This window comes from Eptatretus burgeri, chromosome 4 (assembly GCF_056783735.1).
Source record: "Eptatretus burgeri isolate ZD-2024b chromosome 4, Ebu_testis_v1, whole genome shotgun sequence".
NCBI classification, from domain to species: Eukaryota; Metazoa; Chordata; class Myxini; order Myxiniformes; family Myxinidae; genus Eptatretus; species Eptatretus burgeri.
In genome coordinates this window covers 71,696,057-71,719,186 of record NC_140964.1, presented here as the reverse complement: position 1 = coordinate 71,719,186, position 23,130 = coordinate 71,696,057, and the positions used below count along the sequence as shown (strand labels likewise).

At 48.0% G+C, this 23,130-nt stretch overlaps 1 protein-coding gene across 4 annotated transcripts in view; it reads right to left on the bottom strand.

The window, feature by feature from the left end:
- The window catches only part of LOC147028318 (SCO-spondin-like), a 431,359-nt gene that overhangs the window by 104,733 nt on the left and 303,496 nt on the right, over nucleotides 1-23,130 (bottom strand). For all 4 annotated transcript variants that reach the window (XR_015057517.1, XM_085878618.1, XM_085878617.1 and 1 more), the window contains exons 87-88: nucleotides 22,747-22,914; nucleotides 22,183-22,317 (exon numbers count right to left, since the gene is read on the bottom strand). Coding sequence is in view for 3 of the 4 variants with exons in the window: in XM_085878618.1 (XP_085734744.1) it covers nucleotides 22,183-22,317; nucleotides 22,747-22,914 (303 nt within the window). In the remaining variant the exon portion in view is untranslated. The remainder of the gene's footprint in view (nucleotides 1-22,182; nucleotides 22,318-22,746; nucleotides 22,915-23,130) is intronic.

Below are 23,130 nucleotides of genomic sequence, written 5' to 3'. Positions count from 1 at the left end.
CACGCTGCCCACCAGGGCGTATCAATGATGACCGCCCACGCAGAATCCTCTGTATTCTGGCCAGGCATGTCGGCCGACATCAGCGCCACTCGGAAAAACTGCGAACACTGCCACCGGATGGCACCATTACAGCCTGGAGCACCACCAACTCCACCTATTCCGGTCGTTTACCCCTTTCAGGCAGTGTGCTCGGACTTCTTTGTACACAGGGGTGCACACTACCTTGTGACGGTGGACAGAAACTCGAACTGGCCGATCATCTCAAAGTCGACGGGTGGCGCCGCCGGACTCATAAACCACTTACGTCGCGTCTTTGTGACATACGGGACACCAGAAGTGCTCGCATCGGATGGGGGACCGGAGTTCACCTCCACCGAGACCAGGTCATTCCTGCACAGATGGGGCGTACACCACCGCTTGTCATTGGTGGCCTTCCCTCACAGCAACTGTCGCGCGGAGATTGGAGTTAAGACAATGAAACGACTTATCACGGACAACACCAGCCCGCAGGGAGAACTTGACACTGACGCTGTGCAGAGAGCGATACTACAATATCGTAACACGCCTGACCCTGACACGAAGATCTCCCCGGCAATGTGTGTCTTCGGCCGCCCGATACGCGATTTCATCCCAATTATCCCCGGGAAGTACAGACCGCACGACACTTGGCATGAGACCCTGAAAGCGAGGGAGGAGGCCCTCCGCAAACGTCATATCCGCACAGCCGACACCTGGGCAGAACACACCAAACGCCTTCCGCCACTTGCTGTAGGGGACCTAGTCCGCGTACAGAACCAGACAGGATTCCACCCAAAAAAATGGGACAAGACAGGCAGTATCGTGGAGGTACGCCAACACGACCAATACGTGATCAAGATCGACGGCTCGGGCAGAGTCACACTTCGGAACAGGAAATTCCTGCGCAAGTTTAGCCCAGTTCGCAATGACCAGCTGCCACCCCGGTCTATCTATGATGATCTAGCAACCCACATCACTGTACCTGCACCCGTTGTAACACCGCAACTGCCTGACCTCGACAGCGAACCCGTGACATCTGCGATGCCAACGGGGCCCACGCCGGCACTGACATCAGTATGCACACCCCAGCGGAAGACGACACCCGTTTCAGACACGCCAGCAGCACCAGGACGAGGCACACCGAGGCGCGCGATCCTTCAGACGCCACCATCGGCCCCTGAAACCCCGAGAGCCCCATCCCCACTGGGGCCCGATGTGACACCACCAGCACCAGCAATAGGTCAACGCCGATCCACCAGAGCGACCAGCGTGCCTGCCTGGCACAAGGACTACTCCATGGAATAGTCACACGATGGGCGACATAAACTTTTGTTCATTCATTAAACTTAATATTTTCTCAGCCTTTATCTATTAACATAATAAAGACTCGGAGGGAGATAGAGAACATTGTACTTTACGGTACTTCTACATATCGACGGTCCCCTGTACCAGTGCGCATGCGCAGCCTGAGCCGGAGCCAGGGATGTTGTGGGTGTTTCAACCTGTTCAATACTTGTTTGATTATTGTCGTTCCACGCTAATAAAGTGGTCGAACAAATTGAACTCTGTTCTTATTTAAAGACGATCCAAAGTAGATGTTTAGGTTTTCAGTGTGTGTGATGATGATATATATATATATATATATATATATATATATATATATATATATATATATATATATATATATATATATATATATATATATATATATATATATATATATATATATATATATAGTTATGGATTTTAGAATCCTGTCTGATGAATGCATCCACATATCCAGGTCCTCAGACAGTTATTTCCTTAAATGCATGTTCAGATTAGCCCCATCCCCATGTCTAATGGGATCTTAAATGTGATGCACTGAGAAGGGAAAAGCATAGATCCCCTCTCTTATGGGAAGCTTTTTTCTATACGACAGACACGTTTACACACATTACTTTCATGAGCTCTGAAGCCCGCTCCCATTCTTCCTCAGCTACAATCTTTCGTGAGCTCCGACGCCCACATTTTTTGAGAGCGCACGGGTTGTCATGGTAACTGTGCGGCAGTAGGGTGGGGTGAGCTTGGGGCGGCACCCCACGGAGACGGCCCGGAGATATAAAAACGAGCGAGAGGTACGTTCTGAAGAGAAAAGCGTGGAGGAAAAAAAAGTGAAAAAGAAAAAGCGTGAAGAGAAAAGTGTGAGAAGAGAAAAGTGTGAGGAGAAAAGAGAAGAGAAAAGCGTAAGGGGAGAAAAGCATGAGGGGAGAAAAGTGTGAGGAGAGAAAAGCGTGAGAAGAGAAAAGCATGAGGAGAAAAAGCAAAGGGCTGGATAAGCGAGCAAGAAGAAGGTGTCTGACCAGCGCCGATGAAATAATTCGTCTTTCCCAGTGCTTGGGCAAGCGAGCATGTGGTGCGCGTGTGGGTGTGAGCAGCGCCGCCAACAAGTGAGGTACGGGTCGGTCACCAACAACACCAGGGTCTAAACCCATGACGGACGATCTCGGTGCCCTCCAGACTTCGACTGGCGGTCAAGGCTGCCCCGCGAGAGGGTGCACGGCAAAGCTGGGTGCTGGTGACAGACGTGACATGCACGCACGCATTTCAGGACGTTTTCGCTTCACGGCCAACTTTCTGGTGAGCGAGACAATTCTCCCCCTCCCCTCCCCCTGAATGATCTGCTGGGTACCCTTGTCTGTGCTTAGCTGTAAGTAAGTTGACCCCCCGTTAAGCATCTGCTCTTTGTCTCTTTACTGGCATTTTGATTGACTTTGCTTTGAAATTCATTCTTTATTTACATCAGAAAATAGAAAGTTATTTTTATTTATTTATTTTATCATTAATGAATTATTTGTCGATTTCCAACCTATCCGTGTTTGTCCTTTCCTTCATTGGTCTAGCATTGTTTGAACCGAGATGGATGGGGAGGTAATTATCACAGATTTGACCAAAAATCGTCGGCACGCACCAGCGGTTAAAATGCTCGGCCGCCCTAAGTAAAATCTATTCAGATAATATTGGTGCTTTGCCGAGGGTGCGCTCCCCACTCAGGTAACCACGTAACCGCGAGTTAAACGGAATAATTAGACGGCAGACACTGGAACTTGTGGTTGACTGGGTGGCATTCATGGTTCTAAAACAACCCAACCTACCACAACGTTACTTGTGAGCGGTGGCCCCAGGTCCGGCTCTACCGAGGACAACCAGGGATTAATCCTCCTGAGTGACAAGCTGGTGTCTCGGTACCCGTGGCCACAACAATATAAAGATATATATATATATATATATATATATATATATATATATATATATATATATATATATATATATATAGATATATATATATATATATATATATATATATACATATATACATATATACATATATATATATATATATATATACATATATATATACATATATATATACATATATATATATATATATACATATATATATATATATATATATATATATATATATATATATATATATATATATATATATATATATATATATATATATATATATATATATATATATATATATATATATATATATATTTATATATATATATATATATATATATATATATATATATATATATATATATTGTTGTGGTTACCAAATTCGCAAACCACCATTCAGGTCCCTTAGGTGAGATATCTCTGTAAGTATATGTGTAGTTAGGCCCAAACCCGTTGTCTAGAGGGAATAAATGTCATTCATGCGTGCTGCGACTCTTCAGGATAGCCGTTTTTCTTTTACTATCTTTATTTTGGACCAACCGCCATTGTTACCACCGCCAACCGCGTCTCAACAGTCATCACAACATCAACCACCCACCGCGGCGCCGCTTCACGTCACACCTCGCAACCGTCGCATCGCCACCGTTCTTGCGCCGCTTGTGGGTACCGGTATTGGACTCGTGCAGGGCGCGCGCCGAACAGCGTGTCCAAAACCACGGATTTTCCGCTCCAAAAACGGATCAAAAACGACACACGCCCACTTTTGTTCCGTCCAATCGGTGAGCGAGGGGCGATTTGGCCCCGCCTCCAGGGCGTTGGAGGGCGGTCGCTATATGCAAATTCATGGATCAAAATGCATTCACGCCCACTTTTTCTCGGGCCAATGGGGAGCGAGGTGAAAGGTCGAAGGCAGGGGGTCAAAGGCGAAGCCACGGGGCTTATATAAGCGGCTGCGTTCGTCAGAAAAGGGTTGGTCGTCGTCGTCGTCGTGTGCGTTGGAGTCGGAGCGAAGAGGGTTGGTCGTCGTCGTCGTGTGCGTTGGAGTCGGAGCGAAGAGGACGGAGCTGTGGAGAGGCGGCGAAGGCAGACGAGGGGGTGCTCGCGTCGTGCCGGGAGCTGCACACCAGGGAGGCCGACGGCGCGACCTGGTAGAGGTGGAGACGCTCGTCGCGGGACTCGAGACAGAGTAAAAATCCTCCTTTCCCCGAGCATCAGCAACCCCCTCCTGTTTCCCCCCCCGCGCTGAGATAGTGCGACCAAGGGGGCCCCTTTTCCCACCCCCTACCAGACACTGTCCGCGAGGCCCGCGGAGTTGAGGCACCATCGCCGCTCCGCATCTCATCACCAGACGGGTAGGCCCGACCCGGTCTCGGCCCCAGGCCCGCCTCATCCTTGAGGGTGTTCTTTTCCTTGGTTTTGGGTATGTGTTGTCGGCGCCGTCTGTGAAGTAGAATTGTATAAGTGTTGCCGTGTGCTCGGTAGTCGGATAGCTCTGCATTGTGTCTTCGCTTTTACATTTGCTTTTTCTGTAAAATTGCATTGTGTTTCTTTTCCTTTTCTATGTGCTTTTGGTGGAATTGAATATGTGTGCTTTCCGTTCATCGCGAATAAATGTGCTTTGTGTTGAACTGTTTCCCGCTTCGCTTCGTCATTTCTTTCATTGAATCCTCATCTTGCTTCACGTAAAGGGTTGGTAGTGGGCTGAATACGCCCGATAATTAATCGAACCGTCGAGGTCGACGAATAACACCGCTCGGTTATCCCGATAGTACGGAACGGGTCGCTTAAGTGGCCCGTGTCCGAAGTCGACCTGCGGCGAGGTGCGATCGCCCGGTCTACCCTCCGTGTGGGTACTTAGGTAGGTCGAATTTGGCGAGCAACCCTATCCCACGCGGGGGCCGATTGGCTCGATCGCGGTGAGACCGAAAGGTCCACCCGTGACTGGTTCCCGGCGTTAGTCCGAGAGGGTCACGACTGGATTGTCCGTCCGGTGGGCGACGTGCCGCGATTCGAGTTACGTGGCCGTCAGCACGCCGGCGGGCGCGAATCCGTAACACTGGTGTCAGGTCGTGCGATACAAATTCATCGCCCTCCTCACGGCACTGGTATCGGAGAACAGGAAAACGGGCTCTCCTGTCTCCAGCTAAATTCACGGGAATCGGTCCAGGGGTGAGAGAAGCGACCCCCGATTCCCTCCAAATTACGAGCGATTCAAATTAACCCTTTAAGAGAAGCAAGATGGCGTCTCAAGGCGAGCGGGAGCCGGGGGTATTAGAAATGGATGTAGAATGTGTCGGATCCATGGCCCAGGATGGAATGCCCGTGCAGGAACATGAACTCGTCCAACTGAACCCAGAGCCCGAAATAGGTGCGGCAGCGGCCGCGGTGTATGACACCTCCCCTCCCCCTCACCACCAGAACCCTTCCCCGATCCCTGCCGAAACGACTCACCCAAGCGCACCCGACATGGCCCAGCTATTCGCCATGCTGGCGGCAATGACAGCGAGAATGGATGCAAATACACAACAAATGAACGAAAAGATGGATACAAATACAAATGAAATGAAAAACGAAATGAAAGGCATGAACGAAAAGATGGATACAAATACAGACGAAGTGAAAACGACGATGGATGCGAATACACAGCAAATGAAAAAAGAAATGAAAGAGCTACGGGGTGAGACGCAGAACATGGGCCGATGCCTGCAGGCGGGCATGAAGGCCGTGACCAGGGAGCTGGGAATGGCGACTCCACGTGTGGGAGCAAACGAGCTGGAAGGGGGTGCAACGGCTGACAGGCCCGCGGTGGAGGCGGGTAAAAAAATAATTCGGGGGGCGTGTTGGGCGAGGGTCGTGACAGAAGAATCGACGGTGACCAAAAGGGAAAAATTAAATGGGGAGACTAAAACGTGTGAGACGAGACACGAGGTGACGACAACAGAAACTTATAAATGTATAGAGACACGGGAGACAGAAAAAATAGAGGAGAGACTGCAGATGAAGACGGGGTAAGTGACGCACACACACACATGGAGGTAGTGGAGGATGATGGGGGTGAGCTCGCGGAGCGTGTAGGGACCTGGTGCGAGCAGCGGGATAGCCTCCTCCAGGAACGAGGGGAGGGAGTATGCCCCCTTGAGGCGAGTCACGACCAGGTGAGTTCGGTCGTGCTTTGCGAGGTCGAGGGGAGGAGTGCTGTGGACGGGTGCACGGAGAGCTTGGGGGGTATAGAGGCCCCGGAGACCCTTGTGGGGACACAAATCCCCAGTGTGGTTGTCCCTGTGTGTGTGGTGCAAGGTGTGAGTGCGTCCCCGTGTGTGGAAGCGACCCCGTGTGTGAGTGGTGTGGTGGCGAGTGTGCCGGAGTGTGTGCTTCCCAGCACGCCGTGTGTAAAAGGGGCACCGCGGGTGAGTGAGGCACGGAGTGTGGATGAGGCACCGCGGGTGAGTACCCCCGCGTGTGTGAGTGAGGGGCCGTGTGTGGATGAGGCACCGCGGGTGAGTGCCCCCGCGTGTGTGGGTGAGGCACCGTGTGTGAGTGAGGCCGTGTGTGTGGATGAAACGGCCAGTGTGGATGAGGAACCGCGGGTGAGTGCCCCCGCGTGTGTGGATGAGGCACCGCGGTTGAGTGCCCCCGCGTGTATGAGTGAGGCACGGTGTGTGGATGAGGCACCCCGGGTGAGTGCCTCCGCGGGTGTGAGTGGAGTGGTTTGTATGAATGGAGCACCACGTGTGAGTGGTATGGGTTATGCAAGGGAGACCGTGTGTGTGAGAGAGCGGTATGTAAGGGAGATGTCGGTGGGCATGCGGGAGCACGCAGCCGCGTCTCCCGGGGTGAATGTGATGGTGTGGAGTGTGAGCGTCGTAACACGCAGGTGTGCGTGGGTTGAATGGCGACGACGGCGACATGTGAGGAAAGGAAGCCGAGTAGCGGCTGTAGTTGTTTCGGGGACCGTGCCGGGTTCACCCAGCAGTGAGCACGCGGTCCGTGCTGTGCAACGCACGAGACCGCCACGTGCTCGCTTGCGAGAGTGAAGTCCCGGTCCGGAAACGCACGCGGTGGATTTGCCGATCCCGTGGACGGACAAAGTTTAGGCAGGATTACGGATTTGGACCGGACGGGTTCTCCACGCGATCGTGTGTGTTAAGCTCCAACGGGTAAAGCACATGTGTTCGCGTGGGGAACCCCTCGAGACGTGGGGCTTGTGTTTTTTTTTATGCGCACGGTGACGCCATGGCTGCACGTGGGGTTGGAATCCGGCAGGAGGGGTATCCCCGCCGGATAGTGCCGTCCAGGGAGGGACGAGGAACACGTGCAGCTGCATGACGTCACGGGCAGGTGCAGAGTGCGTGAGTTGCCGCGCTGGTGCTGCGCATGGAAAAAAAAAACAAAAAACAGCAAGCCTCACTTTCGGGTGCACAGGATTCCTGGGCAAGGGGTGGAAGACCCCCTTACCCAGGGGCACAGGATGGAAACTAGTTAGGGGGAAGGGTTAGCTTAGTTAGACCGACTTCATGGGGCAGGGGTAAGTCTTCATGGAGTCCGTGGAATGGATTAGTTAGAGGGATTGTAGCCAGATTTAGGTTGGGAAATAAAATGAATTTTTGAGTTTGGAGACAGAGACAGACTTTGGATGTGTAGTGGGGACGTAGCTTAGCTACGTAGTGTTAAAAGGAACGTGCTGTAGTTTAAGGGACGACGTGGGAGCACGAGTTCGTTAGGGGAGGTCGATAGAAGGATGGCAGAGTTCAGCGGTGTGTGTGTTGAAGAGTTGAGAGGTGAGTACATGATGAGTGAGTGAGGCCAGCGGGTCTGTGTGTGTGGAGTGAATGGGGAATGCATGGTGCGATGAGTGATTGGGGGGAGGAGTGACTCCCGCCCAAGGGACCCCGGGGTCAGAGTAAAGTGAGTTAGCTGGGTTCGTCAAATTGAAAAATGGAGGTCGTTTTGCTGTTGGTGGGAATGTAGGCTCGAAACCCATTTGGAGGGGTGCAGGAGCCCTGTTGACGGGCTTGGGAGCGTGGCTGCGAAAGGTGAGTATCGCTGAGTGGGTACCCCGGGCACCAGGCTAGTCGGCCGTGGAAGGCCAAGGGCCCATGGGGGGCCGGGATAGCGTAGTGGGCACGGGTGCGCCTGCTTGGTGCGGGGGCCCGGGGCGCCATTAGCCGCGTGGGCAGTGTTGTGGGCAAGGGTGACCCTCGGAAAGGGGCCCGGGGAGCCAGCCTGCCACGTGTGCGTTTCAGGGGAGGTGCCATGGGGGGCACTCCCCGGTGTTAGGGAGCTGGTAGGCTCGGAGGCAGTGTAGTGCCCGGGGGTGCCATAGCGGGAGATCCGGCAGAGGGTCGTGCCTGCCAAAGGGGGCCACGTGTCCCAGCCATGAGACCGTGTGAGGGCACGGAGAGAAAATTGGGGGGCGAGGCCCGAAATTGTGAGGACACCAACACAGGCGACGGGAATCTGGGTTGTTAGAACCAATAGTTTAAGCGAGAGGCGCTTGTTGAAAGCCCCGGGGTAGTTTAACAGTTAAATGGTTAGGGTAGATTAGGAGATGTACCCCTCCGCACCATCCATCCCCTCGCTGTCGTTGTGGGCCGCTGGACCCACTTTGGTTATAGATCGCCGAACTCTGGGGAGGCCATTTTGAGGCTTCGTTGGGCCTCGTCACAGGACGTTAGCTCTCCCTTATTCCCCTCCGGGAAGGGAACGTAGGGGTTGGGAGTAGGCTAGGTGACAGGATAGGTTAGCCGAACAAGGACAGTAAAGGGGGTTAGGGGACGATTTATAGGGGGGGAGTAAAAATAAAAACAACAAAAAATAAGTTGGGGCTAAATTGGTTTTTCACAAATTAAGGGAGTGGGTATGTACAGTGACAGGCAAAGGCGATAGGTTGGGAGGGAGACAGTAGGCAGGTCCGAGCCCGCCCTCCGAGTGGCCAGCACCACCGCACTCCCTCCACCAACCTCCACTGAACGGCAAAAGCTGGCCAGCTTCATCTGCTGCTGCTGTGCTGCAAGGCCTGTGCCGGCTGGATCGTCTGCAGCTGCTGTGCTGCAAGGCCTGTGCCGGCCAGTTCATCTGCTGGCTGTTTTTCTTCAAGGCCTGTGCCGGCCAGTTCATCTGCCGGCTGTGTTTGCCTGCAGCGGCCTTCTTCTGCGGGCTGTGTTTGCCTGCTGCCTTTGCCATGCCATGCCCACTGCCCCTGTTCACCAGCCCCGTTCAATTTTTGCTTTGCCCCCCCCTGTTCATTTCCATGTGCGCCAGGATCCGCAAGGCAACAGTTTGCAAGCTGCGAGAACTGCCCTGTTGGCAGCTACAACACGGGCCTGCAGTGGCGGCCCGTGCACCGTGTTTGTGTCCATCCATCCATCCGTTGTGTTCATTGCGTGTGCCACTTGAGCTGGCACGGAGACTACGTTTGTGCGGCCCATGCACCGTTGTGGTTCACTGCGTTCAGTTCAAAAGGGAAGGCCTTGGACTGCGTGTGAGCAGCCAGCCACGTTCCCTGTCACCTGCATTGTTTTGAGCCAGAGACTGCATGCGAGCAGCCTGGCTCCCTGCTAACTGCTTTTCTTTTGCAGAGTTCATTGATCCTGGGCCATGGTTTAGTGTAAAATTTGTAAGTTAAGGTTAAGATGTACTGTAAATATGAGTGCGCCCCCGGCATGTCTGTCCTCGCGCCGGCAATTTTATTTAAGTCGTCCGTGTGAGTGAGTTTGTTTAGGTAGTTACGCAGCCCTCAGGTTATTTATTTTGGGGACACGAATACCATGAATGTCGCACTCAGGGATCCGTAGGTAAAATGTACTAGGGGAAAACTACACATGATGGCACACGAAAATTTGACGACTCGGGATGAGTCTGTAAAAAGGGGAGGGGGTAGTGTTGTGGTTACCAAATTCGCAAACCACCATTCAGGTCCCTTAGGTGAGATATCTCGGTAAGTATATATGTAGTTAGGCCCAAACCCGTTGTCTAGAGGGAATAAATGTCATTCATGCGTGCTGCGACTCTTCAGGATAGCCGTTTTTCTTTTACTATCTTTATTTTGGACCAACCGCCATTGTTACCACCGCCAACCGCGTCTCAACAGTCATCACAACATCAACCACCCACCACGGCGCCGCTTCACGTCACACCTCGCAACCGTCGCATCGCCACCGTTCTTGCGCCGCTTATGGGTACCGGTATTGGACTCGTGCAGGGCGCGCGCCGAAGAGCGTGTACAAAACCACGGATTTTCCGCTCCAAAAACGGATCAAAAACGACACACGCCCACTTTTGTTCCGTCCAATCGGTGAGCGAGGGGCGATTTGGCCCCGCCTCCAGGGCGTTGGAGGGCGGTCGCTATATGCAAATTCATGGATCAAAATGCATTCACGCCCACTTTTTCTCGGGCCAATGGGGAGCGAGGTGAAAGGTCGAAGGCAGGGGGTCAAAGGCGAAGCCACGGGGCTTATATAAGCGGCTGCGTTCGTCAGAAAAGGGTTGGTCGTCGTCGTCGTCGTGTGCGTTGGAGTCGGAGCGAAGAGGGTTGGTCGTCGTCGTCGTCGTGTGCGTTGGAGTCGGAGCGAAGAGGACGGAGCTGTGGAGAGGCGGCGAAGGCAGACGAGGGGGTGCTCGCGTCGTGCCGGGAGCTGCACACCAGGGAGGCCGACGGCGCGACCTGGTAGAGGTGGAGACGCTCGTCGCGGGACTCGAGACAGAGTAAAAATCCTCCTTTCCCCGAGCATCAGCAACCCCCTCCTGTTTCCCCCCCCCCCCGCGCTGAGATAGTGCGACCAAGGGGGCCCCTTTTCCCACCCCCTACCAGACACTGTCCGCGAGGCCCGCGGAGTTGAGGCACCATCGCCGCTCCGCGTCTCATCACCAGACGGGTAGGCCCGACCCGGTCTCGGCCCCAGGCCCGCCTCATCCTTGAGGGTGTTCTTTTCCTTGGTTTTGGGTATGTGTTGTCGGCGCCGTCTGTGAAGTAGAATTGTATAAGTGTTGCCGTGTGCTCGGTAGTCGGATAGCTCTGCATTGTGTCTTCGCTTTCACATTTGCTTTTTGTGTAAAATTGCATTGTGTTTCTTTTCCTTTTCTATGTGCTTTTGGTGGAATTGAATATGTGTGCTTTCCGTTCATCGCGAATAAATGTGCTTTGTGTTGAACTGTTTCCCGCTTCGCTTCGTCATTTCTTTCATTGAATCCTCATCTTGCTTCACGTAAAGGGTTGGTAGTGGGCTGAATACGCCCGATAATTAATCGAACCGTCGAGGTCGACGAATAACACCGCTCGGTTATCCCGATAGTACGGAACGGGTCGCTTAAGTGGCCCGTGTCCGAAGTCGACCTGCGGCGAGGTGCGATCGCCCGGTCTACCCTCCGTGTGGGTACTTAGGTAGGTCGAATTTGGCGAGCAACCCTATCCCACGCGGGGGCCGATTGGCTCGATCGCGGTGAGACCGAAAGGTCCACCCGTGACTGGTTCCCGGCGTTAGTCCGAGAGGGTCACGACTGGATTGTCCGTCCGGTGGGCGACGTGCCGCGATTCGAGTTACGTGGCCGTCAGCACGCCGGCGGGCGCGAATCCGTAACAATATATATATATACATACATACATACACACACTCCCGGTCAAACGTTTTAGAACACCACCAGTTTTCCAATTTTTACTGAAATTTAAGCAGTTTAATGTTTCAATGTACTCTGAAATTAAAGCATAGAACAAATAAACTATTGCAGATAAAGAAATCATGGAATCGTTTTGTTGAACAAAATTTAATCCAAATTTTGGACTCCTCAAAGTAGCCACCGAATGCAGATATAACAGCCAAACATACTCATGGAATTCTTTCCGCAATGGAAATCAAATATTGTTCGGAAAGTTCTTCCCAACACTGTTGCAGTAGTTCCCATAAATGTGTTTCACTTTTTGGTTGCTTTGCTTTCACCCTTATGTCCAGTTCTTTCCAAACCAGCTTGATGGGGTTTAAGTCTGGAGACTGTGCTGGCCATTCCATGATTTGAAGCCTACCATCTTGTTCTTTTCTTTTAAGGTAGTTCTGACATTGCATGGAGGTATGTTTTGGGTCGTAATCTTGCTGTAGGATGAACCCCTGACCAACTAGGCATAGACCAGAGGGTATCGCATGGCGCTGCAAAATGAAGTGGTAGCCCTTTTGGTTCAGGGTGCCCGTCACTCCATGCAAGTCACCGACTCTGGATCCAGCAAAAGAGCCCCAGATCATCACACTTCCTCCTACATGTTTGACAGTTGGTGTCACACACTGAGGAATCATCCTTTCACCTCCTCGACGGCGTACAAAAACCCTACGTGATGAACCGAAGATTTCAAATTTTGATTAATCGGTCCATAAGACCTTCTTCCAGTTTTCAATAGTCCACTGGCGATGCTTCATGGCCCAGGCAAGCCTCTTTTTCTTATTTTGCCATCTTAGTAATGCCTTTCTTACTGCCACTCGACCTGTCAAACCTGCAGCTCGAAGTCTTCTCTTCACAGTTGAAACTGAGACTTCCTTACTTCGACCAGTGTGAAGCTGTGCTTGAAGCTGCTGTCCTGTGAGCCGCCTATCACGCAAGCTGTTGACTCTCTGAAACTTGTCTTCTGATTGTGTTGTGGCTTTGGGTCTGCCAGACCTCTTGCTGTCAGAGTTTCCTCCAGTTTCCAAGTGCCTTTTGATGGTGTAGGAAACTGTACTCACTGACACCTTGGCTGCTTTGCAATTTCACTAAAGGAAAGACAGACACTTTTAAGGGTTATAATGGTCTGTCTGTCTTCCTTTGTTTATTGTCCTTATCTCACCCTAATGATAACAATATACTTCTTCCTGCAGTGCAATATTATCCAAATAATGCTTCAGAGGGTGTCGCAACATAGTCTGTTCCAACAATGCTTTTATTCAGAGAGAGGGTTTGTAACTAATCAACAAAAGTTGCAACACCTGTCGGAATTGTTTGCATCAACTTTCAAGGCTTAATTTGCTTCCATTGCTGCAAAACAGCTCCAGTTGCTGACCCATTACTTGTTCCCTGAAAAGGGCCTTTTTTTAACAACTCTGAAATTTACATTATTTTTCAGTTCTTGGTAACCTCAACTTTTTTTGACCTCTGGCAGTTTACCGCTTAGCTTTTTACCATTTCAGGTTATTCACTGGACTTGAACTGCTTAAATTTCAGTAAAAACTGGAAAAATGGGGGTGTTCTAAAACTTTAGACCGGTAATATATATATATATATATATATATATATATATATATATATATATATATATATATATATATATATATATATATATATATATATATATATATATACATACATACATACATACATACATACATACATACACACACACACACACACACACACACACACACACACACACACACACACACACACACAACCCATCACTTCACTGATGGGGACAATAAGGGTGGGGGTGTGGAGGGGGGGGAGAGTGAGGAAGAGAGAGAGGAGGCAGGTTAGGGAGAAAGGGGGCAGGGGAGGCAGAGAGGATGTAGAAGGAGGAGCTAGGAAGGGGGTGGGGAGAGCGACAAAGGGAGGGGGAGTTGGGGAGAGCGACACCTCACCAAAGGTTGCGATACACTGCAGGAGGGAGGAGTGTGAGGAGGGGTTGGGTGAGAGGGATGGCGATAGAGATGGAGAGGGACACACACACACACACACACACACACACACACACACACACACACACACACACACACACCGAGAGAGCGACGGACGTATGGGAGTAGAGTGCTGCATTATATAAGGAGGGGGGTGGGAGTGAGGAGAGGACAGAGAGAGAGGGTGAGGAGTGGGTGGGGGGGGAGGAAAAAAAAGACAGGTGAGGGGTGGAGGTTGCGTAAACAACAAGAATGATATGTGATGCTTTTTGACCAAACACAGAAAAAAATTCAAACGTGTCAGAACAGCGACACACAAAACGACACTACAGAGTTTATAATGTAATCCGCTGGCACATCTGAAAACTTTGATATTCCATTTCCAGAATATTTGTGGGAAAATGAACCAAAAGTGATCACTGAATCATGGAATTACCGCTCACGCACGACCTAATGATCCCATCAGGCATGAACATCGAAAACAAAGCGTTGCGACCAGATATCATACTTAGGTACAAAAAAAGCGAAGAAGGCATTGCTAATTGAGGTGTTAGTTCCAGTGCTTTTGGAATAACAATGCAGAAATCAAGAAGATGACCAAATACCAACACCTCAAGAATGAAGTTAAAACATCCTGGAAGCTGAAGAATGCCACAATTGAACCAGTGATAGTTGGAGCTTCAGGAATGACGACGAAGAACCTCACAGCACTGGCGTCCCCCACTGGGAGTTGGGGGGGGGGGGCAAAAGAGGTGGTTGCCCCGAGCGGCGCTTTTGGAAGGCTACAAATTTGTTATTTTGCATCTATCATTATCGACACTTCATACAATTTTGCCGCGGCACATGAAAGCGCAAGTGAAGGGAGGAGCTGCACTGTGCAAATGGCCCCGTCCTCCGTTTGCTGACCAATGGTTATGGCCAACGATATCCCGGAGAGAGGGAGTGGGCAAAACGAGTGCGTGGCTTGCCAGGAAACTAAGCGGACGAGGCCTTTGTGCTCATTTTAATTCGCCGTTTACACATCATTGGTGTTCGAGGCTTATTTGCACAGGTGGGAAAAGGATACAAACAAAATAGCAGAATTTATTTGCACGATTTTTAAAGGTTCAAAATTAATTTCCTTTATTTTCTTTGAACTCCTGTTGGATAAAATACACTATTACCTATTTCTTTTGTAAGCAAAAATGGCAGAATTCCTCTTTTGAAGGCCGAGGGGTGGCAGGCTAATGTGACATGACGCTTCACAGAAGGGAGAAGCCACATGACCTCAGGGTCTTGCTGCTGATCAACATCTCAGCAAAATCTTGAGAAGTCGTACTTGTAAAAGTACCCTTCCGCCCCAGTGTCAGGATTCTCTCTTGACCGATAAGTTACCATCATCACAGAGCTCTTGTTCTCTCTACTTCCCACTTTGCAGGGTTAGCATGCTGAGCTTGCTTCTGTGGTTGTTTTTCTTCTCTCTTTTTCTTCTGCTAACGTGAGGACGAGGAAGGGACATTGTATCTATGTGTTTGGAATACTTCTGGCATCTTATTGAATAAGTTGGGCCAATTTTTATACAATTTATCAAAGGTTCCTTTTTTTTTTCCATAATTTCCACAAATTTTTTGGTGAAAAATCCATAATTTTCACAATCCAATATTGTTTTCAAGGAATGTTAATGGCAGATCTGGAAATGTTATGGTCTTAAAATTTTCTTGTTTGCTTTCTAATTTACTACCGCGACATTACTATTGAATTATTCTTGTCTTTACTTTTTTTTAGAAAAAACCCTTTCTACCATGAGCAAGCGGGTTCCATTACGTCTAAGCGGGGCCGCCTACTAGGGCCTTTGTTAGTCTCAAGACCAAGAGAACCAGAAAGGCGAAGTTGCCTTACAAAAGTTTCTACAGGCTTCAGACAGAGTGGATGGGAAGAAGTCTGATCATGGACCAGAGACAGAGGAGACCTTACCTGAAATTAAAAAAAACAAACAAGGGATGCATCAGGGCAGGAGTCCACTGAGGTAAATGAACCGCGTGAGCTACGTCGAGCTATAGATCTACCTCAACCAGATTCCAGTTGGATTGATATATTTCGTGACGTGGCAACGTGGCCACACTAATTTTCTCAACATATACGAGTGGATCTGGTGATGAAAGGCCCTCTTGGTATTCAGAACAGGGATGGGCCTTTTTCCAAAAATGAGGAGAACCGCAGTATGTCTGGGGAGCAGTTTTTCAAAAAGCTAGAAAATGGAGAAAAACTGATATGCCATTGGTTACTCTATTCACCTTCACCGGACGACCTCTATTGTCTCTGCTGCTGCCTTTTCAACCCTGGTCATAGCTCATTTACAAAGAAGGAGGGATTTAACAAGTGGATGAAGTTAAACCCTCGGGTATCTGAGCATGAACAAAGTCCAGGCCATGATAAGGCATCCATGAAGTGGAAAGAGATGTGTATTCACTTGGAAAGAGGAGCAACAATAGATCATGACATCCAACGTCAGATTGAAAGCGATACGACAAAGTGGCGCACCATTCTCAAACGTATTATTGATGGTATCATGTATTTATCATGCCAAAATCTTGCTTTTCGAGGGCATAGAAAGAGTCTCTCACCCAAAACGACTAATAACCCTGGGAGTTTCCTGGCACTGATGCAACTGTTAGGAAAATATGATCCAGTAATGAGAGAGCATTTGAAGAACATCGAAGCTGTTCCCCACCCCACCGTCACATCCCTCTCACCCACCATTCAAAACGATTCATACAACTTCTGCGTAGTTGAGTCAAGTGGACCATCATCGAGGAAGTTAAAACTGCAAAATACGATGCCCTCATCTTGGCTAGTACTCCACATCAATCACACGTAGATCACATGTGTCAGATCCGAAGATATGTCCAGATGGGGAAGTGAAAGTAAAGGAGTCATTTATTGATTTCATGCAGCTGGAAAGCAAGACGGCTGAAGGTTTAACAGAACAAATCGTTAGCAAGCAGCAAGATGATGGTCTTGACCTCGTGAACCTCCATGGTCAAGGGTTCGACAATGCCGCTATGATGGCTGGGGGTCACCGTGGAGTTCGACGGCGAATCACCGATGTCAATCCAAAGGCTGTCTTTATTCCGTGCACCAATCATTCCCTTAATTTGGCTGGAGTTCACTCTGCCGCAACTACAGTGAACAGCATGAGTTTTTTTTTCAGGACAAACGAGAAACTTCACCAGTTTTTCTCTGTCTCAACTCACCAGTGGAAAATCTTCAAGCAGTTCGTCCCAGGGAAGATGGTGAAGTGAGTTTACAAGACTTGAAGGAGCTCCAAGCATGATGCAATCAATGCTGTATGGTCCAACCTACATGAGATATCCAAAGCCCTGGAGCAGCTTCGTGACAGTAACACAGGACACATGGTCACATGCAACTATTTTGTTGAATTGCATGATGACCTACATTTTCACCATATACCTATTCTTTTGGAAGCCCGTTCTAACTGAGATGAATGACACGCAAAAAACTCTCCAAACAGCGAGGCTCGGGCTAGTTGCTTTTGCTGCCAAGTTGGGAGCCCTTGTTTTATTTCTCCAAAATGAGAGGAATAACGTCAAAGAGGAGGCAAAAATCAAGGCTGCTGATTTTTGTGAGCAAATGGGAATCTCTACCGAGTGAAGGAAAAAAAGGAAAATATTGCCAGGGGAAGACACCATGGACGCAGGTCTCTCATTGCAATATGAGATTAAATGGAAGCAATATGAAATCTTGGATTGGCTACACGAGGAAACGACATCAGATAAGTGACATCAACATTAAGTTTGGGTTTCTCATGTCACGCAGTTATCCGATGGACTCAGCCAACGACAGAGACATTGCCATGAAAATTCATCATCTCACAGAGACATACGACGATGTCATCATCAGCGAGCTACAGAAGAAGATTCATCGTCTTCATTGACAAATCAAAATGTACGAGGAAGCTACTGGGATGGAAACCGTGGACTGGAAGGTATATGAAATCCTTCAATATATTGTGAAGTGGGGATTCGAGGAATCTTTCGCAAACCTTCTCATCACACCGAGGACGTTTCTCACCATGTGTGTGAGCATTGCAGCGTGAGAGGAGCTTCTCCAAACTGAAACTGATAAAGACCTACCTCAGATCCACAATGAGCCACTCTAGGTTCAGTAATCTAGCCATCCTCTACATTGAGCATGAACGAGCCGAGTCAATTGACTTTGAAGCTGTGATAGACGAGTTTGCCTCACTGAAGGCTCGGAAGAGGTGAATCAGAGTCACACCAACTGCACATTAAGTAAGCCAATGAGCATTTATAAAGGCAGAAAACAAAACTTTAACTGTTTGCTGGCAAAAGTACTGTACCTAATTTGATTTGGAATAAAGTGATTTCATTGGGATTTGCGTTTAATTCAGCAAGTGAGTTACGAGGGGACGCAAATTTGACATCTCGCCCCGAGCGTCATTTTTCCTCGACACACCACTGCCTCACAGAGATGTTAAAAACCATCTCTGGGAATATTACTCCAAACAAAAGTATTCAGCCCCCTTAGGTCAGTACTTGGTGGAAACACCTTTTTTGCAGCATTGACTGCTATGAGTGGTGTGAGTAGGTTTCTACGAGCTTTGTACAGTGACATGGTGAAATCCTTGCCCATTCTTCACGTGAAAATTGCTCTAGTTCTGCCAAGTTTGAAGGGGATCGTCGATGGACTGCAATCTTCAAGTCTTGCCATAGATTTTCAATTGGGTTCAAGTCAGGACTTTGACCGGGCCACTCAAGAACATTTTGTTTTCCTCTTATTCAGCCACTCGTCTGTGGCTTAGCTCTGTGCTTCGGATCATTGTCCTGCTAAAATGTGAATCTCCTACCCAGTTTCAGATTCATGGCTGACTCAAGAAGGTTTTCAGCAACGATTCTCCTGTACTTTGCACCCTCCATTGTCCTTTCTATCCTGACAAGCTTGCCAGTCCCATCTGATGCAAAGCAGCTCCATAACATGATGCTGCCACCATTATGCTTGACATTAGGGATGGTATTCACTGGGTGATGTGCAGTGTTAGGCTTGCGCCAGACGAACACTGAATTTAAACCAAAAAGTCAAATTTTTGTCTCATCTGACCACAAAATGTTTCTCCACATGCCTGCAGTATGATGAAGATGCTTTTTTGTGAACTCCATGCGAGCTTTTAGTTGTCTTTCAGATCTTTCCAAGTCATTGTTGGATTTACAGTGACATCACAAACCAGCTTCCTGCTTGCACAGCTGCTGAGTTTGGATGGGTCATGATCTGGGTGTACTCTGGGTCGGATGAACGTCTTCTACTTCTTAATGATGGATTTCACCGTACTCAAAGGGATAACGAGTGACTTTGAAATCTTCTGATAACCCTCTCCTGAACAGTACTTCTCCACCACTTGATGTTTGACTTCTTTGGAAAGCTCCTCGGTCTTCATGTTTGCCTTGCTTGTTGACCAAATGAATTGCACCTTAAAACTCCTTAGATAAGTCGGGAAGCTAAATTATTACCACTGACTACATACAGGTGAAACCTATTACACCATTTGTGTAACCTTTCAAACAAATAATTTGTTTCTGAAGTGATTTAGGGTTCATTAGGTAAAGAGGTTGAATACAAATGAGAATCATCTGATATTCTCTGTTAATCTAACTTATTACCTTCGCATTCTGCGAAAGGTTATGTTTTGGTCGGCGTGTATTTATTTATTTATTTATTTGTAATCTTGTGATTCGTATAACTCAAAAAGTATTAAACCGAATTGCATGAAATTTGGTGGGATGATTGGTTATTAGCCAGGAAGCATTCGATTAGATTTTGGGATCGTTCGGGTCAAAGGTCAAGGTCAAGGTCACGAAAAGGTCAAAATCGTCTTTTTACGATAACACGGTCAATTTTTATTCAATTTGCATGCAACTAACGCCAAAATGTTCAGAATTCAACGCCTCATCTTGTGATATGCAATATGACACAATGACGCCCATACTCTTGTTACCGGTTAGGGGTCAAAGGTCAGGCGGTCACGACCATGAAAAATATGCGGTTTTTGTCATAACGCGGTCAATTCGTGTCCGCTTTACATGAACCCAGCACCAAAATGTTCAGAATTTAATGCCCAATCTTGTGACACAATGACGTCATAGCACATGTCACCGGTTGGGGTAAAATGTCGGGGGGGGGGGTCACGCCCTTGAAGAATATGCGGTTTTCGGCATAACTCAGTCAATTCTTATTCGATTTGCATGAAACCAGCATCAAACGAGATTACCTTCTCTTGTTGAAACGTTGTATTCATCGAGCTTGCGAGTGAAGACTCGCCAAAACGACGTGAGTTGATTGTTGTTTAGTCCGTAGCCCCCGAAAGTCGGGAGGGGGGGGTCATGACATTATAGATATGTGGTTTGTGTCATAAGACCATTCATATGAAACCAGTTCCCCACACTCATACCAAGAACAAAAAAAGTAGTGGCGGCGAAGGTATGCACTCTATGAGTGCCTGTTCTAGTTCACATTGTATCTGCATTTTTTAGCTTTGTCACTTTGGAGTAGTTTGTGAAGACTCTACAGTCTACATCTTAAGTTTGATTTGAAAGCATTTTGGAATAAACTCAGGTGGCAATAAAATGTAAAAACTTTGGAGGAGGAGGTGAATACTTTTTCAGGCCATTGTAGGTGGATGTCGGTATGTTTTCACATGTGTCTGGTGGGTGGTCGCTGCTAGACTACCCTTATTCTCAGTTTTTCCGTCTGTCTGTATGTTTGTTGGGTGGTTGCTGGAGTACCCTTATTTTCACTTTTTCCATCTGTCTGTATGTTTGTTTGTATGTAATGGACAGCTCTGGAGGCCAGAGGAGTCAACCAATTTTGATGAAACTTGACAGGTATGTCCATACCATGATCTAGTTCTATGCTTTTGAGCACCGTTGCTATGGACACCACCGTTGCCTAGCAACGGGACTTTGAAATTTTTGAAAAATTCTAAAAAAATAATTTTTTCGAAAATCAAAAATCGGCTTCCAGGCTTTTATGCGCACTATAATCAACCTCTTTGTCAAAAATTTTCAGCCCGATCCGTCAAAAACTGTATGACTAGTATGCAATTATGTAGCGACCACCCATGTCGCCTACCGGCTGGTATGTTTGTTTGTATGTAATGGACAGCAGGCCAGAGGAGTCACCCGATTTTGATGAAACTTGATGGGTAGGTTCATACTGGGATCTAGTTGTATGCTTTTGAGCACCGTTGCTATGGGCGCCATCGTTGCTTAGCAACGGGACTTTGAAATTTTTGAAAAATCCCCCAAAAAATATTTTTTCGAAAATCAAAAATTGGCTTCTGCGCGCTTTTACGCGCACTATAATCAACCTCTGACAAAAATTTTCAGCCAGATCCGTCAAAAACTGTATGTCTAGTCTGCAATTATGTAGCAACCACCCATGTCACCTACCAGCTTGTCTGTGTGTTTGTTTGTCTGTGAGCAGGATATCTCTAAAAGTTATGGAAGTATTCAGATGAAACTTGGTGGAGAGTTTGGATGCCTGACAAGGACCAAATTACATTTGGGTGCCTGACAAGGACTTTACCAATTGGTAAAGATGCGGATCTGGATACTGGAATTATTTGCGATTCTCCACCATTGAGAGATAAGACGCAAAACGATATGCAGTAAAGCACAATATCTCAAAAAGTTATGGACTGGTTCAGTCGAAACTTGGTGGGCAGGTTGGGTGTGTAAAAAGGACCAAGTTTTTCGATTTTCATTCGCATTTGGAATTGGATCCGGCCTATCCGTGGGATAAAATAAATGTAAACTCTTCAGCCTGGCAGAGGTATGCGCTCTACCAAGCGCCGTTCTAGTTGATTTTATGTCACGTTTTTGTTCACCGTAACTAGTGCAGTATGTAATCAACATTTCAATTTCATTACCTGAAGCATTTTTGTATTTTCTCATTAATTATCACCACTGTTTATCATCACCACAAGTTCATCCATAAGCCTTTCACAAGTTAATTGGGCCATATACATAATATTACACATGCAAAAAGGGGAGCATTCCTCACCATTGAATTTGTACTCTCCTTACTCTGTTCTACTCTTCATGTTACATCCATAAACACCTCTTCCCTCACCCCCTCCCCTGCTCCTTTCACTACGTTTCCTCAAGGTTGTTTTTCTTAATTGTATCCCTTGCATATAATACGTAATACGTATATGGGCCATTAGTTTGAAAAATAATTTAAAAGGATAAAAAGGCCTGAAATATGTGATGTGAAAGGGTGTGAAATTCACCATCAGGGCAGCGACATCCTGGCAGGCAAGGAGCCCCATCCCAGCAGTCAAATCCCTCCTGCAGATTGCCACAGGAATGTGGGCAACGATTGGCACAGTCACTGAGCACCATGCTGGGGGGACAGTCTGTGCCATCTGCATGAAAACAAAGCAGGCATGGAAGAGCTTCAGAATATGAGAACATCTGCCTTGTTAGGAATTTAGAGGACAGTAAGTGATGGGGGGCAGGGGGTTGTGGGGGGCCGGGGTTGTTGGGGGGGGGTGGGGATTGTGGGGAGGGGGGAGTGGATTCAACTTTTCTTTGAGTATGTGGCATTCAAAGGTATATCTTTTCACTTAATTATTTGCTTTTCAGAGAGCATCTGATTTTCAGATGATGGTCATGTGGACCATAAAGGATAACAGCATTTTCAGAAACGTGCATTTTGTGAAACAAGAGCGAACAGTTTATGTACAAAGTTGTTCCAACGTCATTTTTCATCAGTGAGTAAAATAACTTGCAGTCATACAAAACCATTCATGTGATGAACGAAACACGTGTCATTCCATGGCTATGCCTCTCACCACAAGGTTGTGCACCACACATCGCCACCTGGTAACGAGCCCCTCGGCAAGGGCGGCCACCATTTTTCGGAGGGGGATTAGTACAGGCTCGAACACGGAGTGAACGACCCCCTCCACACGTCTGATCACACTTTGACCAGGGACTCCAAGTGCTCCAACCTCCATCAACTTTGGTGGTGAAAACGGCGATGGGACAAACGTTGACAATCATCACTCTTTGTAAAAAAAACATATATTTCACAAAATAGCCTCGAATAGGCAAACATACATTTGGGATTGTAAAACAGAAGACACTAAATAATTTAATGATAATTACTATTACAAAAACTAATTCACGATTGGTTTTACATTTGCTGATAACAATTGGTATATGCTTACTGTGAT